The sequence below is a fragment of the Hirundo rustica genome, chromosome Z (genome assembly GCF_015227805.2).
Source record: "Hirundo rustica isolate bHirRus1 chromosome Z, bHirRus1.pri.v3, whole genome shotgun sequence".
NCBI classification, from domain to species: Eukaryota; Metazoa; Chordata; class Aves; order Passeriformes; family Hirundinidae; genus Hirundo; species Hirundo rustica.
Genome location: NC_053488.1, coordinates 86,253,352 through 86,270,141, shown reverse-complemented (window position 1 = coordinate 86,270,141; position 16,790 = coordinate 86,253,352). Strand labels below are relative to the sequence as shown.

Genomic DNA, 16,790 nt, shown 5'->3' with positions numbered 1-16,790 from the left:
TAGCCACTCTTGGGAAGTAAGAATTGGTATCCCTAAAACAGGCATGAGCTATTTAATATGTGTCCTTAAGTGTTTTATAACCAAAGGGATCAAAAACACAGCTCAGAAATACTGCCATAAAAGTAAATTTCATGAAATTCAGCACTTAGGTAGTACTGGCAAAATCTCTCCTTTTAAATAGTACCATTAAAAAATTATATTTTTAAGCAAGAAAGAGCAATCTGCATGCAGATTTTTTATCTTTTTAAAAAGATAAAAATGTGTTTTGCAGCACAGGAAGTTTTTTCAAAATTGAATGCTTAACTTTTCATATTGTGCCTAAAACGATTTTTCCAATCTCTGGAAATCGAAAACCAAACTCTCTTCAATAATTCATTCAATTCTTTTTGAAGACACTACAAAATGCATTATTGCAGAGTTTGTGTTCCGAATGTGAATCCCCACTCCCAAGCGTCCTTGCAGTGACATCTTGAACACCAGGCAGTGGATGGTGGTTTAGCAGATAATGCTATTTTGTATCCTTTTTATACTCTGGCTGTCCCGCTGTGGGACATGGTGTTAATGGCGTTGATTGCAGCAAATCTCGGAAATTCGGACGCAAGAGTGGTCAACAGGGCAAGGCCACGAATTTGTGCTGGGGTTTCCCTGGCACGGGAACATCAGCTTCCTTGTAGTGTCCTTATTGATGTCCCAAAAAACGTTTATCCAGAAAATTCCTGTGTGATCTTGCAAAGTCTGTTCCTCAGGACCATGAGACTTTTCAATACAGACAAACATTTTCTGTTTATAGTTGTATTTCTGGCCTTTCTACTATTTCATCATATATTGGTAGCTTATAGAAAGATCAAATTATGTATGACTAAACCTTAGCTTGAGAATTCTGGAATTTACCAGTGGAAAAGGTGACTCTTGGTTCAGGTGATTTAGGGAGCAGCTGGTGAGGATTTTGTTGGGCACTTGACTGATCCTCTTCACCCACCCCTTCGTTTCTCCTCCTTGTGCAGTTGCTTTATTCCCGGGGCCTGTTAATTGATCTCCTCATTAAGTCCAACGTGAGCAGATATGCTGAGTTCAAAAACACCACACGAGTTCTCGCCTTCCGAGAAGGGAAAGTAGAACAGGTATCAGAAAATAATGTGCTGCATGTGTATCATCTCATCTTCTTAAAGTCAAGAGGCTTGAAATTGGTTTTTTGAGAATTTTCTGTTAAGAAACTGGTGTTTTTTCCCTTAATTATGATTCTGATTTAATTTCTGGAAGATGTTTGTATGTGTTATATATAAATATTAAAATCAAACCAAACTAAAATAAGGTTGTGCAGTCCAGTATATTGACATAAATCTTTACCGCAAGTTAAAATATTTAGGTCATGATTGAATGGCAGTTAATTCTTGAAGATTCAGAGATTTTAGGTTTTAAGATTCTAACATAGACTTGATTTGTCTTTATGTGACATTCAAGAGAAGTCAGTGTGATAATGGCAACAGGAGATACTGGCACAGTTAGTACAAACGCTAGTGATTACCTCTGCAGTCAGAGATGCAAGTGAAATTGAAGGGAAATAAAAAGGGAAAAAGGCTGAAAAGGATTTTTGAGTATTCTTAGTGTGGAAAATTGATAACTTTAGTTTACAATAGAAGATGGGGAGAGAAATATGTAAGAAAATAACTGTAATTGAAAACTGACTTGAACTATTTGTTATTTAATCAAACTGTTGTTGCTTGATGCTTTTACATTCAGAGTTTGGAAAGTATCTGAAATTATTAAAAAATACTTTGCAGGTGCCTTGTTCTAGAGCAGATGTCTTCAACAGCAGACAGCTCACCATGGTGGAAAAGAGAATGCTCATGAAATTCTTGACATTTTGTTTGGACTATGAACAGCACCCCGAGGAATACCAAGGTAGTGTCTCACTGAACAAGGCACACTCCCTTCCTAGGAGTTCCTTCAGGGAGGCACAATTCTGAGAGGTCTCCTATCTTTTCCCATGGTTTACTTTAACAGATTCATTTTAAAAGTATACTTTGACCTTTTTGCAACCTTTTCACTTCAGTGTTAAATTCTTCTACTTAAGCACTTGCTCTTCTAGTTCCCACATCATTTATTATTTACATTTTTCTTTAACAGCAAAATTATATATTACAGCAAGGTTACAAAATGCTTTTTGTCATTTTTCAGTGTTTTCTCCCTTCCCCCAGATATTTTTTAAAATAATGTGATGTATTTGAATTTTCTGTCTTCTTTTTTTGGATACTACATAAATCTTTACAATGCGTTACCACAAAATCAGAAATGGAGAAAATGGAATTTTTTAACTATGAAAGTAGATGTAATTTAATGCTTTTTAGTTGTAGAGGGCAAGTTCAAAGTGCTTTTATCATCTGTTGGCTTATTTAGATGAGAGGAAATCAGAATAGATTTGAGCTATAATGTGCGAAGAATAACGAGCATCAGGTCAAAGAAGGAAATCAGTTTAACAAGAGGAAGGTGCTTTGAATTTGTGCTCCTCAGGGTACAAAGAATGAAATTATGTCCTCAGTTCTTGGAGTCTAAAAGTAAACTAAGGCAAAGAGAAAAAATCTGTCAAAAAGAAATAGTGAGGAAGGAGTAGTACAAGCATCAGAAAAAAGTATTAAACATATGTAAGAGAAAAATAGTCAGTATCAAGATCTGGTGAGATTAAGAAAAAGAGAGTCTGTAATGAACTCCAGAAAATCCTGAAGGAGGAAGAACTCATTAGGCTGAAGTGGTTTATTGATTACAGGTGATCTCAGTTTGCTGCTGCTGGAAGAAGTGGAGGTGCTCAGAGTGAGGATATTGGTGGTATTTAGAAAATTTATTAAGTAAAAAAAGGAGATGCCACATCAATTTTAAATGAATCCATTGATTCATGTACCTAAATAACATTAGATTTATTTTACTTCCAGAGACAACTAAACAGATTTTGTTCCTACATTTTAAAATAGCCTGAGAAGTAATTGAGAATATTTTGAGTCAAATTAGGCTAATGTAAAAACTTCAGAAATTTAAAACTGCTCTTGATGAGATCATTGCATTCGTGGGAAGGCAGACTTTTAATAGGAAGAGTTCATGAGTGTGAAGAATTTTTTAAAAGCTTTTTTTCTGTAAAATATGGAATTACATAAGAAGTTTCAAGTGAGGAAAACTTGAGAATTTTTTTAGAATGATAAAACAAAAAGAACCCTCTCATTTTATGACTTTCTGCATGGCTGTACAAAGAGCAGTAAGATGCATTTGTAATAAAGCAGTGGTCGAATCATGAACAGAGTATATAGCTTGATAATACTGGTCTCTGCATTGATTGAAGTGTTTATGAATTAGTTAGGAATTTATCCAGAACTGAAATAAGAGCAGATTTCTGAATAATAGGCAAATGTACTATTGCTTAAATACAATCATTTCCTGGCAAAAATGTTTCAGTTATAAAGATAACTAAAGTTTTTAAGAGATGTATCAATGCCAACATGCTTTAAACATCTCCCAGGAGACTTGTGTTTCTTTGAATTTCAAAATGTGCCAGCAATAATAATTATTTTAAAGGGAAGGGAGCAGCAGCCCTTTCTGCCCTCTATCTCGTACACATTTGTTTGTTGCCAGCAAGTCATCAGATTGAAATAGATATTGCATCTTCTCACCTTCGGATTGTGGCACTGTGTGAGGGGCTTCTCTGAGCAAAAATATGCAGTCTAGCAGTGGCAGTGTGGATGCAGCAGTCCTGTTCTGGAGTGGTTGTGATTTGGGGTAGTATTTTGGGTAATTTACAGGAAACAGCATCCGAAGGCACATTTTGTCCACAGTTTCTCACTTTCTTCTCAGGATTGGGAAAGGGAGTTAGATCAAGCCTACCAGAATGAATTGGTGATGCCATTGGAGACCCATAAAATGGGTTTGTGATATTTTGAAATATCTTAATGGCATGATATTTCTGTCTTTTGAGAAAACTCACTTTCTGGGAGTAGTTTTTCTAACTTTCATTGAGTTGGATGATCCATTTTCAGTGAGGTGTTTGTTGAAAATCTCACTTGCTTTAGTTTACTGGAATCCAAAACACTTGTTGGAGCTGAAGCACAGGAGACAGTGCAGGCGTTACATGTGCTCAGTGCCTCATGTGCTTTTCCCTCAGACTACGAGAACAGCACATTTGCTCAATTCCTGCAGACACGGAAATTGACCCCCAGCTTGCAGCACTTCATCCTCCACTCCATTGCAATGGTGTCAGAGACTGAGAGCAGCACTCTGCAAGGTCTTCAGGCAACAAGAAAATTCCTGCAGTGCCTTGGCCGCTATGGCAACACCCCTTTTTTGTTCCCTCTGTACGGGCAAGGAGAGATCCCACAGTGCTTCTGCAGGTAAGCCTCACTTACCCAGACATATATTGCAAAAAAGAAACTCTTGATAATCTAAGTGGTGTCATTCACTAGGATAATACTTTGCAACATTTTTCACTGTGTTACAAATTCAGGCTTGTAGTAGCTGCTGGCTGTGATGGCTGGCTTTGAGTAAGTTACTAAGTGCTAGGAAATGAAAAAGCCATAATTTAACCAATATGTAGCTGCCCCTTTTTAAATCTGACAGAGGAGGCTCAGTGATACCTGTCCAAAAGGGTGACTGTGCCTTTGGATAATTTGGAAAAATTTGTATGTGATTCTTCCCTGAAGCTGCAGGAAGATCTGTGTTGTCAATTTGTGTTACTGATTAAAGCTGAGAATGCATCCGCCATTTACGGGTAGATATTTAATAATAAACTGGATTGTTCTGAAAGGGGAGAATGGTGCCATGTGTACAGTTTACAATCAGATTTAAACCTTCCTACATCACAGACTTTTATGCAAACACGGCAGTTGATGTGAAATCGTGTATTGTGCTCTTGGCATCATTTTGTAGCTCTCTGTAGACTACAAGGTTCTATCTCCTATGAACTGAACAGCAGAGGAGAACCCATGCAGCCATTTCACTGAGCCACTACTACATTCTGACATCCCAAACAGCAGCCATATGTTCTCCACTCTTTGAGCCTTAGAAAGCAAGTAAAACAAAAAAGCTCTGTTGATTCCAGGATAAACCAAGATCCACTTCAGCCCCTTGAACTGTGGCAGTGACAGTGCAGTCCTTGTCCTGGCCCCTGAGGTGTCCCAGGGCCCATGGTTCTGGCACAGAGCTGGTGCTCGGTGCTTTTGGGGACCTTCAAGGATCTGTGTGCAGAGGGTGGGCGGTTTTAATTTCAGTTGTTTCCAACAGTTCAACTGCCTTTTAAAAGGCTGAGAGGTTTTTTTTCATCTTTGCTTTTGCTGGCAAGCAGCCTTTCCATCTGCTCAGTGTGGGTTTAATGTGGTAACCTGTAGGTCTGAAGTAAACATTAACTCTGTTTAAAAAAAGTAGTTTTGCCTGGTGAGGCCAGTTTGTCTGAGTGATATATTTGTACCCCAGTCCTCTAAATAGCAGTGCAGGGTCTTACCTGCTTTGTTTGGTGCTGGACGAGTTCTGCTTTTTACATGTGTGCTACTATGAAATTGTGGTTTACACCACGTTGTTGTGTATTCCTGTTTTTCTCTGTGATAGATTCTGCTTCTCTTCTCCGGAACAGTACTTAAATTACTGCCAGAAGAATGGCCTTAGCAGCTTGAGCCTACTTGGCTGTGTATGGGATGGATATAGTTATATATTGATAGAAACATTCTGGAATAATAGTGCTCTGTTGAATAGAAATGTTATTTGCTACTATCTTTTGTCAGTAGCCTTCCATCTGCTCCTTAAGCTGGATTTGTATCGTGATTTAAAGTGCAGACCTATGTAATTAGGTGATTGGACAGACAATTTGTGAAGAAGAGTTGGGGTTAGGTAATTACTCTGGATACAGTCAGGCAACAGAACGTGCGTTTCTGGATTTTATGGATGTCTTTGTGTCTTTATGGGACTTCATGTGAGGCCAGGTATCTGTATGTGACCAGCAGATCAATGAATCAGAATATTATCAAAGTCATTGCAGTAGTACAATTTTGGCAGCTCAACCTTCCTTGGCTTCAAATACCTGGGGAAAAAAGTAAATTGAATAATTAAAGTTAAAATTTTGCTTGCTTTTTTGTCCCTGTAGATTCTCATACATCATGCAGTTTTTCTTGCATTCTCGAAAGTGCTTTCCCTAATTTTTTTATTTAATAACCAGTACATGCCGTTTTCTGATCTGTAACGGCAATATATTTCAAGAGTTAGTAGTGGAGGTGTCTAGAAGTATTATAAATATTCTTATCAGAAAATCATTCTGTGATGACAGGAGTTCTTCAGATGGCCTGAACTTTCTATTTAGGATCACTGGTTGCTGTATTTTAGAGGTTTTTTGCTAAAATGTTTAAGTTCCACAACAGATAGCATATTTTAATAGTTGAAGCAAATTTATCTGTCAAACCAAAAAATAATTATACTTTTAATAGGTTTGTATTACAAACATTCTAATGCAAAATTTTTTTTTAAATTGTCGTTTGTTTTTAAGTGAACAATTTAGGAGGCAGCCAATATTTTCTGAGATTAATCACAATTTTTAAGGGTGTTCTGCCCTCAGGATTGTGTCTTGCTCAAAGTGAGCTGTATCCAAAGAGTCCTGCTGGGGCTGTGGAGTAAAGAGGCGATGCCAGAACCTATAGATCACAGCCTACAGCTTTTATCACCAGCTTATCAGAGGAAGGTGTCACCTGGCCTGTGATTTCTAACCACTGTTCTATATTCTGCTTTAATGTAAACCTCTTAAGCGTTTCTTGCAGCCAGTTACACTGTGTGTTCTCATCAAGGCTACTGTTATAAATGGCACACATGCATATTGATGGGAATGAGTCAAAGACATTTGTAAGTCACATCCTTGCATCCCAAATGAATCCTGCATAAACACCACAACCTTTTAGAACTGCTGACGACACTCGAGTGAGCAGAAGCGCTCTTCGCTCTTTATTGGTTTAAGCAGAGATGGTTTAGGAGAGAAAATTAAACTTTTATGTCACTGTAATGTACATCCCAATATGGTGAGGTGCAGATGTGAGGTTTCTGTCTCCATAAATTGGAGTCGTGGAACAAGGAAGGTCATTGGAAGCCTCCTGCTCTCCAGAGCTGACAGGCAGCAAAACTTTACTGGCCCTTAACAACTTCCTTTGCTTCCTTCTTGGTACAAAACTGTTCTGACTCTTCCATTCTAATGATGTAGTAATAGTCTGATGTTAAGTAAAAGTGAATATATTAATATCTCATTCTTGAGGAAAACCCGAACAAGCCTTTACATCTGGTACTGTGTTTGCTTTGTGAATACACTGAATTTGGGGCAGAGCAGGCAAAGTTTCAGATTTTCTTCTGGACTCATGCAAATATGAACAAGCAAATGGAATTGACTTTCTGAAAAGCAGTAGTTTTTTTCCCATGTGAACTTTTAGAGGGAATTGGTGACTGTCCACTGTGTCATCTCACAAAGGTTCTGCAGGTGACACTTCATTACTCTTGTGTCTTTGTTGATAGTTATCCATAACTGACAGATGTTGGGGTGGCAACAGGTGCTGGAATATCCTCAGCTGCTTTGCCAGAGGAATTGGTGGTTCCCTGACGTTTATGGGTAGTTAGCTAATGATATACATTTCCTATGAAACAGACATTGAACTTCCCCATTTTGGGCAGTGTCACCTTTTGTAGTAGTTCCTACACATTCTGCCTGAAATTGTAATTTTGTTCTCCATGACAGTGACAGCAGTAATTTAGTGATGGAGGAAAGATCTGATTAAGACAGTTCCATCTCTTTCAGTGCCCATATTTACAGGAAGATTAAGAGGCCAGGCTGAGATAAGATGGATAGTGTGATTGATTCCAAGGGTTCCTGTATATATTTAAAAATGAATAATCAGTTTTACCTTTACATGTGCACTGTTATCTGCTACAGATGTCAGAGCCTCTGGGGTAGTCTCAGGTCCTTTAAAATTCCCAATTATGTCCTTTTTACAATCTACAAGGGTTTTAGTGGTCTGTAATCAAGATTGGACTTCAAGAAACCTCACTGCAATAATTTATTAAAAATTCGGTACACCATGTTTTTCAGCTAGATCTATACATGAGTATCATGTATCTGCATATTAGCAAGATGCAGAACTTTTCTGTGTGTGAATTTTATGATTTAGCATATTAATGAGAAATCAATGAGAAATTCAAACAATGTTAATTCCTGGTAACAATCAGATGTGACAGATGTGAGTCTCACTACATGTGAAACAATCACAGGTGATTTAAAAAAGCATAGTGAGATTTGAGTTCAGTCCTCCATTTGAAGATACCTAATTTTCATACTTATGTATTTCTTATCACTTATTCCATTTCTATGAACCAGAAAATGGAATTACTGACAACTTATTGCTATACTTTGGGTTGTACTAAAATATTGAATAGTACCAGTAGCTGCAGTGCTGCTTTCCTTGTAATTGTTTTCACTTGCATTACAGGGAAATAATAAAACTTCAAATGTAGTTTGGCTTTTAAAGACAAACTTGATATATTTCTTCTCACTTTGTTGGCAGATGAATTCAAAATGGGCAAGCAGAGTTAGCAGGATTGTTTGTAGGATCAGTTGTTTGTTTTTCCCTCTAAGGAGAAACTCTTTCTTGGGATAAACATGAGGGAAGTGAGATAATCCATCATTCTGAGACCTGTTCACTAGTGATGGATGGATAGATTGGTAAAGTAACTCAATAATCTTCATTTTTTTCAGGTTATTCACAGATCAGTGAGCCTTGTCGTTAATACTGCTATGGAATGCTTTTGTGTCCTTGCCCACAATATTTCTCAGAATTTGACAGCAAAAGACTTTTAATTTGGAAATAACCTTTGTTAAGTGGATGAAACTTGGAGAATACCTTCCCACTTTAGATTCTATCAGTGAGTGTTTGTCAATTCTTTGTTTAAAAAATTACTTGCAAACATGAGAGCTGTTCTGCTCCTTGTTTTTTTCTGACTAGAATTTGTGTTCTGCAGGAGTTTAAACCTTGTTAAGGCCTTCAGCCATTAGAATCTATCATATGGGATGCTCTTAATCACATGGATGTTGTCAAAGTATATTGATTTCCCATCCCTAACTAAGCATGGGAAAGTTTTCAGTCAAGAAATTGCATTGAGGGGTCAGATTTACATTGTCCTACTCTCATTCTTGATTATTTGGTTCATTTCAAAAACATATTTGGAACCTAAAAGCACAAAACACAAATGGTAATTGTGAGATGCTTTTTCAGGGTTTAATAATTAGTATAATGGTGATAACAGGAGGGAAAGATATCTTAATATATTGTTTGGTATCACCTCTTACCAGTCTCTTAGCAAGGAAATTCCTCCCTGGTTGTGTGGGGATGTGCAGATTGTGCCTTACGAGATCTTCCTGAGAATTCTGACTCAGACATATGAATATTTGCAGCATTATCAGGAGACCTGAGGAAATGACATGATTGTTTATTACCGGAGCAAATCTGAGATAAGGAGGCAAATTGCATTTTGCAGGGTCCTTTTTCATTTAAGCAGAAGACAGAGAAAAGGTAGTTTCCTAAACACGATAGAATTGGTAAAATATCCCTTGAATTTCATTGAGGGTTAAGAGAACTGGAATTTTTGTGGCTTTTATGGAGGCGGAGACCACATAAATGGGTTTTATAGATGAGCTAATGTTTAGTGACTGGTTCAGTGCCTGGGTTTGTGCCTTGCCCTGCAGTCCTCCTCTCCCCAGCTTCTCTGGGAGGGCAGAGCTGTTGTATAATTGCAGCTGAATGACCTTGGGTGAGGAGCAGCTGCTTCTCCAACAAGATCCATGGGGAGCCAGATCCCATCCTTCCACCTCCCTCAAAGAGGAGCCTTGGGAGTGCCTATGCTCTTCCCTGCCCTCACAGCGGCACAGAAACAACTGGAGTCTTCTATTTTCTTTTTCTTTTTTTCCCCTCTCCAGCTCTTACCGTTCTCACAATATTTTGAGCGTAATTCTAGGCCACTTAAACACACTGCCTGATGGTTTGCACCTAACCTTCGTATAAATCATCAGTTTCTTGAGTTTAGAATCCCAGAGAATGATTCTTAATCTTGGTTCACTGAGAAGTAGTGTTAATTGCAATATCCTTGAAAAAATTAGGTTGATAATGTGGTTAATTTTAAGAAACAATTTTTATATTGTAACGGGAGTCATGAGTAACATGGCACTTTTATCAGCAATAAGCTGTTGGTACTGCAGTTGGTTAAATTACTAACAGTTGAAATGAAAAGACAGCTTAAACATGGTCTTATTTCTGTCAACAGAACTTCCTCCGGTTTAGAAACATCCTAAGAAATCTACACTGACACAAAGCAAGGCTGAAGTATAGGAATATAGAAATATATGATGAATTATGATTTTTATTGCATCAACTTCTAACATTTGAATTTGGGAAATGGAATTGGAATCTTGGGTCCATAAATGGCAGGAGTGACTGCCTTCCCAAACCCCAAAACTTGTATGTCACATGATAGGAACTCAAATGTTAAAACTCCTGAAATAGTTGCACTTCAGTGCAGTGTGGTCATTCAGAATCCATGAGCAATAAATACCAATCCTTGCCAGACTCTGATGAAATAGACTTAAATTACCCTTATTTCATAATTATGGAGAGAAGTGCACTGAGTTTAGGATCAGTGATAAGTAGATAGAGCTTTGTGTTCTAAACAAAACCAAGCACGCAAGTTATTATCTTGTCTGTTTTACTGGAGGATACTGTATTCAGTACTAGAATGTTTCACAGGACGTGAATGTATATTTCTATACCTACAGGCTAAATTCCATATAATTTTCTATATTTTCATATATACAGTCTAAATTCCATATAATATAAAGGAGCAATTTCTTAGTTTTAAAGTTAAATTTGGTTCTTAAATCCCTAGAAAAGCTGCCAAATATGAAACTTCCTAGAACATATGACTGGGCTACTTGCTTTTCTCCTAACCCCTCTCTCATCACTGGTGCTTTTTCCTGGAGCTGTCACCATTGCTGCCAGCAGGCTCTCTCCCCATGAGAAGTTTGCTGGATCTGAAATGAGCCCAAGTCGTTGTTCTCCCCCTGCCACCTCAGCTCTGCCGTTCTAGCTCCTCTTCCTGCAGCATTTCCCAGTCACAGTCTGGTTTTCCAGAAGGAAGGGGAGATCTAGGGGAAGAAATCATCTTATTGGGGGCTACAGGCTCAAAATACTCCTTGTGAGTGAAGTGGGTGCTGGTGGGTAACTGCAGGAACTTTGTGAGAATTCTTTGTTTACAATTGTCATGTTGCTGACTGGATTTAGACCATAGGTTGATTCTCTAATCTTACAGGACCTTTTTAAATTTCACAGGAATAATGAATACAGCCTGCAGGAAAAAGTCAAAATATTTGACTCTTCATCTGCTTCCTTAGGCAATAATGTCACATGTTTTCCTTTCCATAGCTCTCCAAATGCCAGGACAGTTCAGGATGACATTGATCATTTTCTTCATTAGTTTTTTGGTGCTGGTTTTTTGGAGGGGATTTTTGGTGTTACCCAGGTGGTTGCACACTCTGAGTTTTGACATTGGTATGAGAACTCTGTGTTGGGAAGATTAACCATCAATTTTTGTAGCTGTAGCTATTTTATTTGTTTGATTTGTCTGGCGTCTACTTGTTAATGTGTTTAGAACATAGCAACATTGGAGGAAAGGCTCATGTTCTAGGGGCCTTTCAGGAAACAGAATTTAATGTAAGAACCAGGTCACAGCTTGCTCTGTGTGTAAAAATAAATTTAAAGAGGACAATTCATTATTTCAGCACTTGCATGTTTTTCTTTGACCTTTCTCCAAAGCTTGCACTGATACATGTGCAGTATTCAGCTTTAAGGAGAGAAGCAAGTAGTTTTTACTGAGAAAAAAATGCATAGTTAAAAAATAGTCAATTTTTAAATTAATCATGATACTCATTTTAGAAAGCAGAAGACAAATTACGTGCTAGAAATAAAAACTAGATTTTGGCATACATTTATTTGATATGGTTTTAAAATCCTTTTGGAGTGAACCAAGGCTAAATCTGTAATTTGAGTGTGTTTGTGGTATCTCAGTGTTGGAAATCGAGATGTCAAATGGAGAGACATTCTATTTTTGTTCAATTAATATCTCAGAGCATTACATCAAAGCAGTAAACTCCTCTTGTATCAACAGATGCAGCAACCCTGAAGCCTATTTTCTCTCTTGTTACATTAGTGTTTAATTAAAGAAAACAACTAGTTGGAGGCAGTTACTTTCTGTGAAATGTAATGAAGATTTATTTTGTAAGTGACCTTCACTGTATTAGCTGAATCAGTAATCAGTAAAATTAATAGAATAATCAAATTATACACAAACTCATAAATCACTGCGAATATGCTGTCAAAAATGCAGCTTTTAATATGTCCTATTGTTTCACAGCTGTATTAAAAATTGCAGCTGCTGATTTCCGCCTCTGTGGGCCTGAAATGGCATTTAAAGGCTGTGTATGATGGAGGGCTACCAGGCCAAAAATTTTCACAACTGTTAATTTAGCTGTAATATGATTTGATGTCACCGGGGCAAAGTTGAAGCCGAGTACAGTGTTGTTGCTATCTTTCAGCAAAACTTGAATTATTGGTGGAGGCAGTTGCCAGTTAATTAGAGTAATATCAGTTTAAATGTCTGTCATTTAGGGTTAATGGTATCAAAGAGTTGCCTTGTACTTCAAGTGCAGTCAAATAATCTTGAAAAGCCCATTGTATGAAAGTAATGCCAGCACAATGATTTTACTTTGTCATAAATTATTGGGGTGCCATTTAGTTTAATATTTCAGTTTCTGTAGTTAAATAATTTTGGCAAGTTCTTCCTAACTCTCTCATTTTTCGTGCTAGGCTGTTTTAATAGGTGTTTTGGCTGTTTGTGATTGTTTAGCAACACAATCGTAATTCCCTTCCATTTTCATTTAAAAAGAGCAAGTTTTCTGCTGGCCTATGAAAACAGGCTGTGCCCTCCTCCCCTGGTTAGCAAGTTACTCTTGGAAAGAAGTAATTCATGTTTTTGTGCAGCCAAGCAGCAAAGTTCTTTCAAAGCACACTAGAAAAATAAAGTGCATATATCAAAACCCCCTGGCTGTGGTTGAAGTCAAAAGAGAACTGTAATTATTGTTTTTTAACTAAGGAATCCAGTTCTAGTTAAGTTAATAGCTCTGTTGTTTTACGCAATATACAAACTAAACTCTACTGAGCTGGTTTGAAAGATCCTGATAGCTGCTGTGTCAGGCAGGAAGCCGTGGATTGCAGCATTAGGGAGAATAGACCCATAGCTCTAGGTCCTCTAAGAATTCTTCAGTGGATGTTTAACCTTTGTATCATCTTCAACAATCTCCAAACAGCCAAGGCTGGGAATTTTGGGATGTACCTCTGGTTTTCCGTGAGGAACAGGGGTGTTTTTAGGGACCTGGTATTCCACCATGTCCCGGGGTACTTGGTGGTGCTGACAGCTCCTTGGGCTGCTGGCCCGGGAGTGCAGACTGGCTGCACCAGTCCTGCACTTCAGAAGGGATTATGGGCTGAGTGTCTTTGAACTGGCTCATCTGACATTAGAATGACAAAATAATGCCATTTTTGGAGGTCACATTTGCAAAGTGAAAGTTTTCAAGTTCGTCATTTCTGAAGAGATATCAATCAAAATGCTTACATTTCAAAATCACAGAATCAGAGACTGGTTTGAGTTGGAAGAGATCTTAAACTTTATCTAGTACCACCTCTGCCATGGGCAGTGACACCTTCCCCTATCCCAGGTTGCTCCAAGCCCTGTCCAGCCTGGCCTTGGACATTTCCAGGGATGCACCAGCCACAGCTTCTCTGGGCACCCTGTGCCAGGGCCTGCCCACCCTAATAGGGAGGGATATCTATCCAATCTAAACCTACCCTCCTTTAGTTTAGGGCTGCTCCCCTTGTCCTGTCTCTCCATCCCTTGTCCCCAGTCCCTCTCCAGCTCTCCTGCATCCCTTTTAGGCCCTGGAAGGGGCTCTGAGCTCTGCGTGGAGCCTTCTCTTCTTCCAGTTGAACACCCCCAGCTCTCCCAGCCTGGCTCCAACCCTGTGATAGCTCAGTGGCCTCCTCTGGACTCCAAACAGCTCCACCTCTTGCATCTTTGGGGGGCCCATCCTGTCAGTAAATCAGTTACCAACAGCTCTGTGCTTTGCCTCACTGACCGCTCACACGGATTGCAATTAGCAGAGCTGGATTAACCTTTGTTTCTCCTGTGTTGCAGGCTGTGTGCTGTGTTTGGGGGGATCTACTGCCTCCGTCACGCTGTGCGCTGCCTGGTGCTGGACAGAGCCTCGGGACGGTAAGGCTGACCTCAGGAACCTTCTGTTTATTCACAAAACACAGGTGAAAAATGTCTTAAGTCTATTTAAAAAAAAAATATTCTTCCGAGATCCTCCTTGGTATTAATAACACATCAACCTTGATTAAAAGTAATTTGTGTATAGGTCCTCCAGAACAAGGGAAGTGAGTCTAGAATACAGAAACTAAATTAATTTCCCTGTGATATTACTACAGCTCCTGATCATCCAAGCTTGGAAGACAAATCATTTCAGCTGCCGGGGGGCTGGTGATGAGTGATGTTAGTTTTCCTTGTGGCCTTACCTATTCTAATTGATTTTCATCTGATGACAACAAAGCCCTCTGTTATTGCATTTTTAAAAATGGAGCTCACCTAAAGACTCATCAGATTAATCTTTGCTGATAATGCATGTCACTCCAAGAGAAAAGACTTTAATGAGTTTTTAGGTAGATTGTTGTCATAAACTATGCTGCCCTCTTATTCTGGAATAAATTCTTTTACAACAATATCAGGCCTGTAGGAAGGTTTAAAGTCGAGCTAAGAAAAATCAACCCAGAGTTCTTTTCATAGTGGCATTTTTCACACCTCTGTAAATTGTCATATTTCTGTTATACACATTTTATCAGGTGTTAGTCTAACTGCAGACTTTGGCTGTCTTTAAAAACTCTGTTTGCAGCTTAGTTTCTATAATTGAAAAGTTCAAGATGTTTCGTAGAAAATTTAGAAAATTAATTTGGAAATCTTGTAGTACCAGTTTATTAGGAGAATGAGTAGTTAAATGAGGAGGTGGTGTGTTTACTTCCCAGTTACTCTGCAGTTCCTTGAGCACAGTTCTTGTAGCTGCATTTTTCACAACATGGTCAAGTACTAGCTGTTTTCCCTGAAATTGGATAAACTCCAGATTTTACCTTTCCGCTGGTTCTTGAAGATCCTGGAGTTAACTGCACAGTTGTAGACTTTGAGACGTATACTTTGTGTTTCATCAGGTGTGTTGTTCCAAATTCGCAATTCATATACAATTAAACAGTGGCCCTTTCAGAAACTGCCATTTATTTTAACACTGTTATTTGAGCTGTTACTATAAGAAGCTTTATATTCCGATAATGTTTAAATGCTTAAATTGCTCTTGCAGGGGAACGAAGGTTATAGTTGGTAGCAACTTCCAAAGCCCACTCTGTGCAGTGGTACTGGTTGCCCTGGTTTCCAGCTTCTTTTGCACATCCTGAAGACCTTTGAAATCACTGTTTTCTTTGTAAGGTTTTATGTGTTCTAGAAGAGATGGAGTGCTGCTTTTCCATTAACCGGCCTTTATGTTTTGAATATAAATTACACAGGGTTCAACAGAGTGGAAGTGTCTTTTTTTTAGGCTGCTTTTGGGGTTCACTGGTGCCATTTTAGAGTGATAGATTTTTGAGGAGCAGAATTGCTGAAATACTTCTAAAGATTTTACCATATTTTCATTATCCAAAAACATTGAGCTTTTAATAATGCCATTATTTGATAGTGAATATGAAGAGGCACAACACATCCAAGACATCCATTTCCTTTATCTTCTGTTTTGTTCTTGCTGTTATCTCCTTCCTCACTGTGTATTCCCTCCCTGCACCAGCTTGTATTTCCTCTTGACTTTGGGCTTCAGTGTTTTGCCTAATAAAAATCAGCTATCAAGTTGTTAATGAGGCTATTTATGAGTTACTGAGCTTTTGAGTCAACAGACCATTAATAGTAATTGGTAAGAGGCAAATTCATATCTGGTTGTCAGTGCAGCTGGCTCTGTGCTTGCAGAGGCAGCTTCCCCAGGTTACAAATGGCTCGCTCAGCACTGCAGAAATGCATTGTGCTGTGGTCATTACCAGCCCCTTCCCCAGCACTCCAGGCTTCATCCATGCCTTAAGGCAGTGATTTTTTCTCTATTTTTAATATTCCTGGTTTAGTGCACATAAGGAAAATACATCCTTCTACCTACAGCCTTGATTTTCTTCTAAAACTTTTAGGATAGAGTTTAATTAAAAGTCTCTAAATATCACCAAAGTTTATTCCAACTTTTTTCTAGATGTGGCTAACATTGCTTTTTCACATTTTCCTACCCATGCCTGTGTATATAGAAAACAGTAGATTTCATGCCCGGCTTTTCAATTATTTTTATCCTTTTTCTATCCTTTTTACAGTTTTTGAAAATAAGATTCAGTCAAGACAGGGTAAAATAATAAAAATTTTAGACATCCCTATTTTAAGGTTTTAGTAATGCACTTGAAAATATCTGGGTTTTATATATTGTACTAGATCTGCTGTTTTAATAAGTTCGTAGAACATCCCAAATTCTTGGTAGAACAGTGGTGCTCTGTTAGAAAATGAAAACCACATCGTATTTCTGAGGCTGAGAAAAATAACCACATTGAATGTATGATAATACTGTTTTTCTC

The 16,790-nt window shown here is 38.3% G+C and overlaps 1 protein-coding gene across 1 annotated transcript in view; it reads left to right on the top strand.

Moving 5' to 3' along the window:
* Positions 1–16,790, top strand: part of LOC120765675 (rab proteins geranylgeranyltransferase component A 1-like) — a 56,170-nt gene that overhangs the window by 23,819 nt on the left and 15,561 nt on the right. Inside the window, exons 6-9 of the mRNA XM_040090763.1 lie at positions 1,005–1,121; positions 1,782–1,902; positions 4,145–4,370; positions 14,290–14,367. Of these exons, the coding sequence (XP_039946697.1) occupies positions 1,005–1,121; positions 1,782–1,902; positions 4,145–4,370; positions 14,290–14,367 (542 nt within the window). The remainder of the gene's footprint in view (positions 1–1,004; positions 1,122–1,781; positions 1,903–4,144; positions 4,371–14,289; positions 14,368–16,790) is intronic.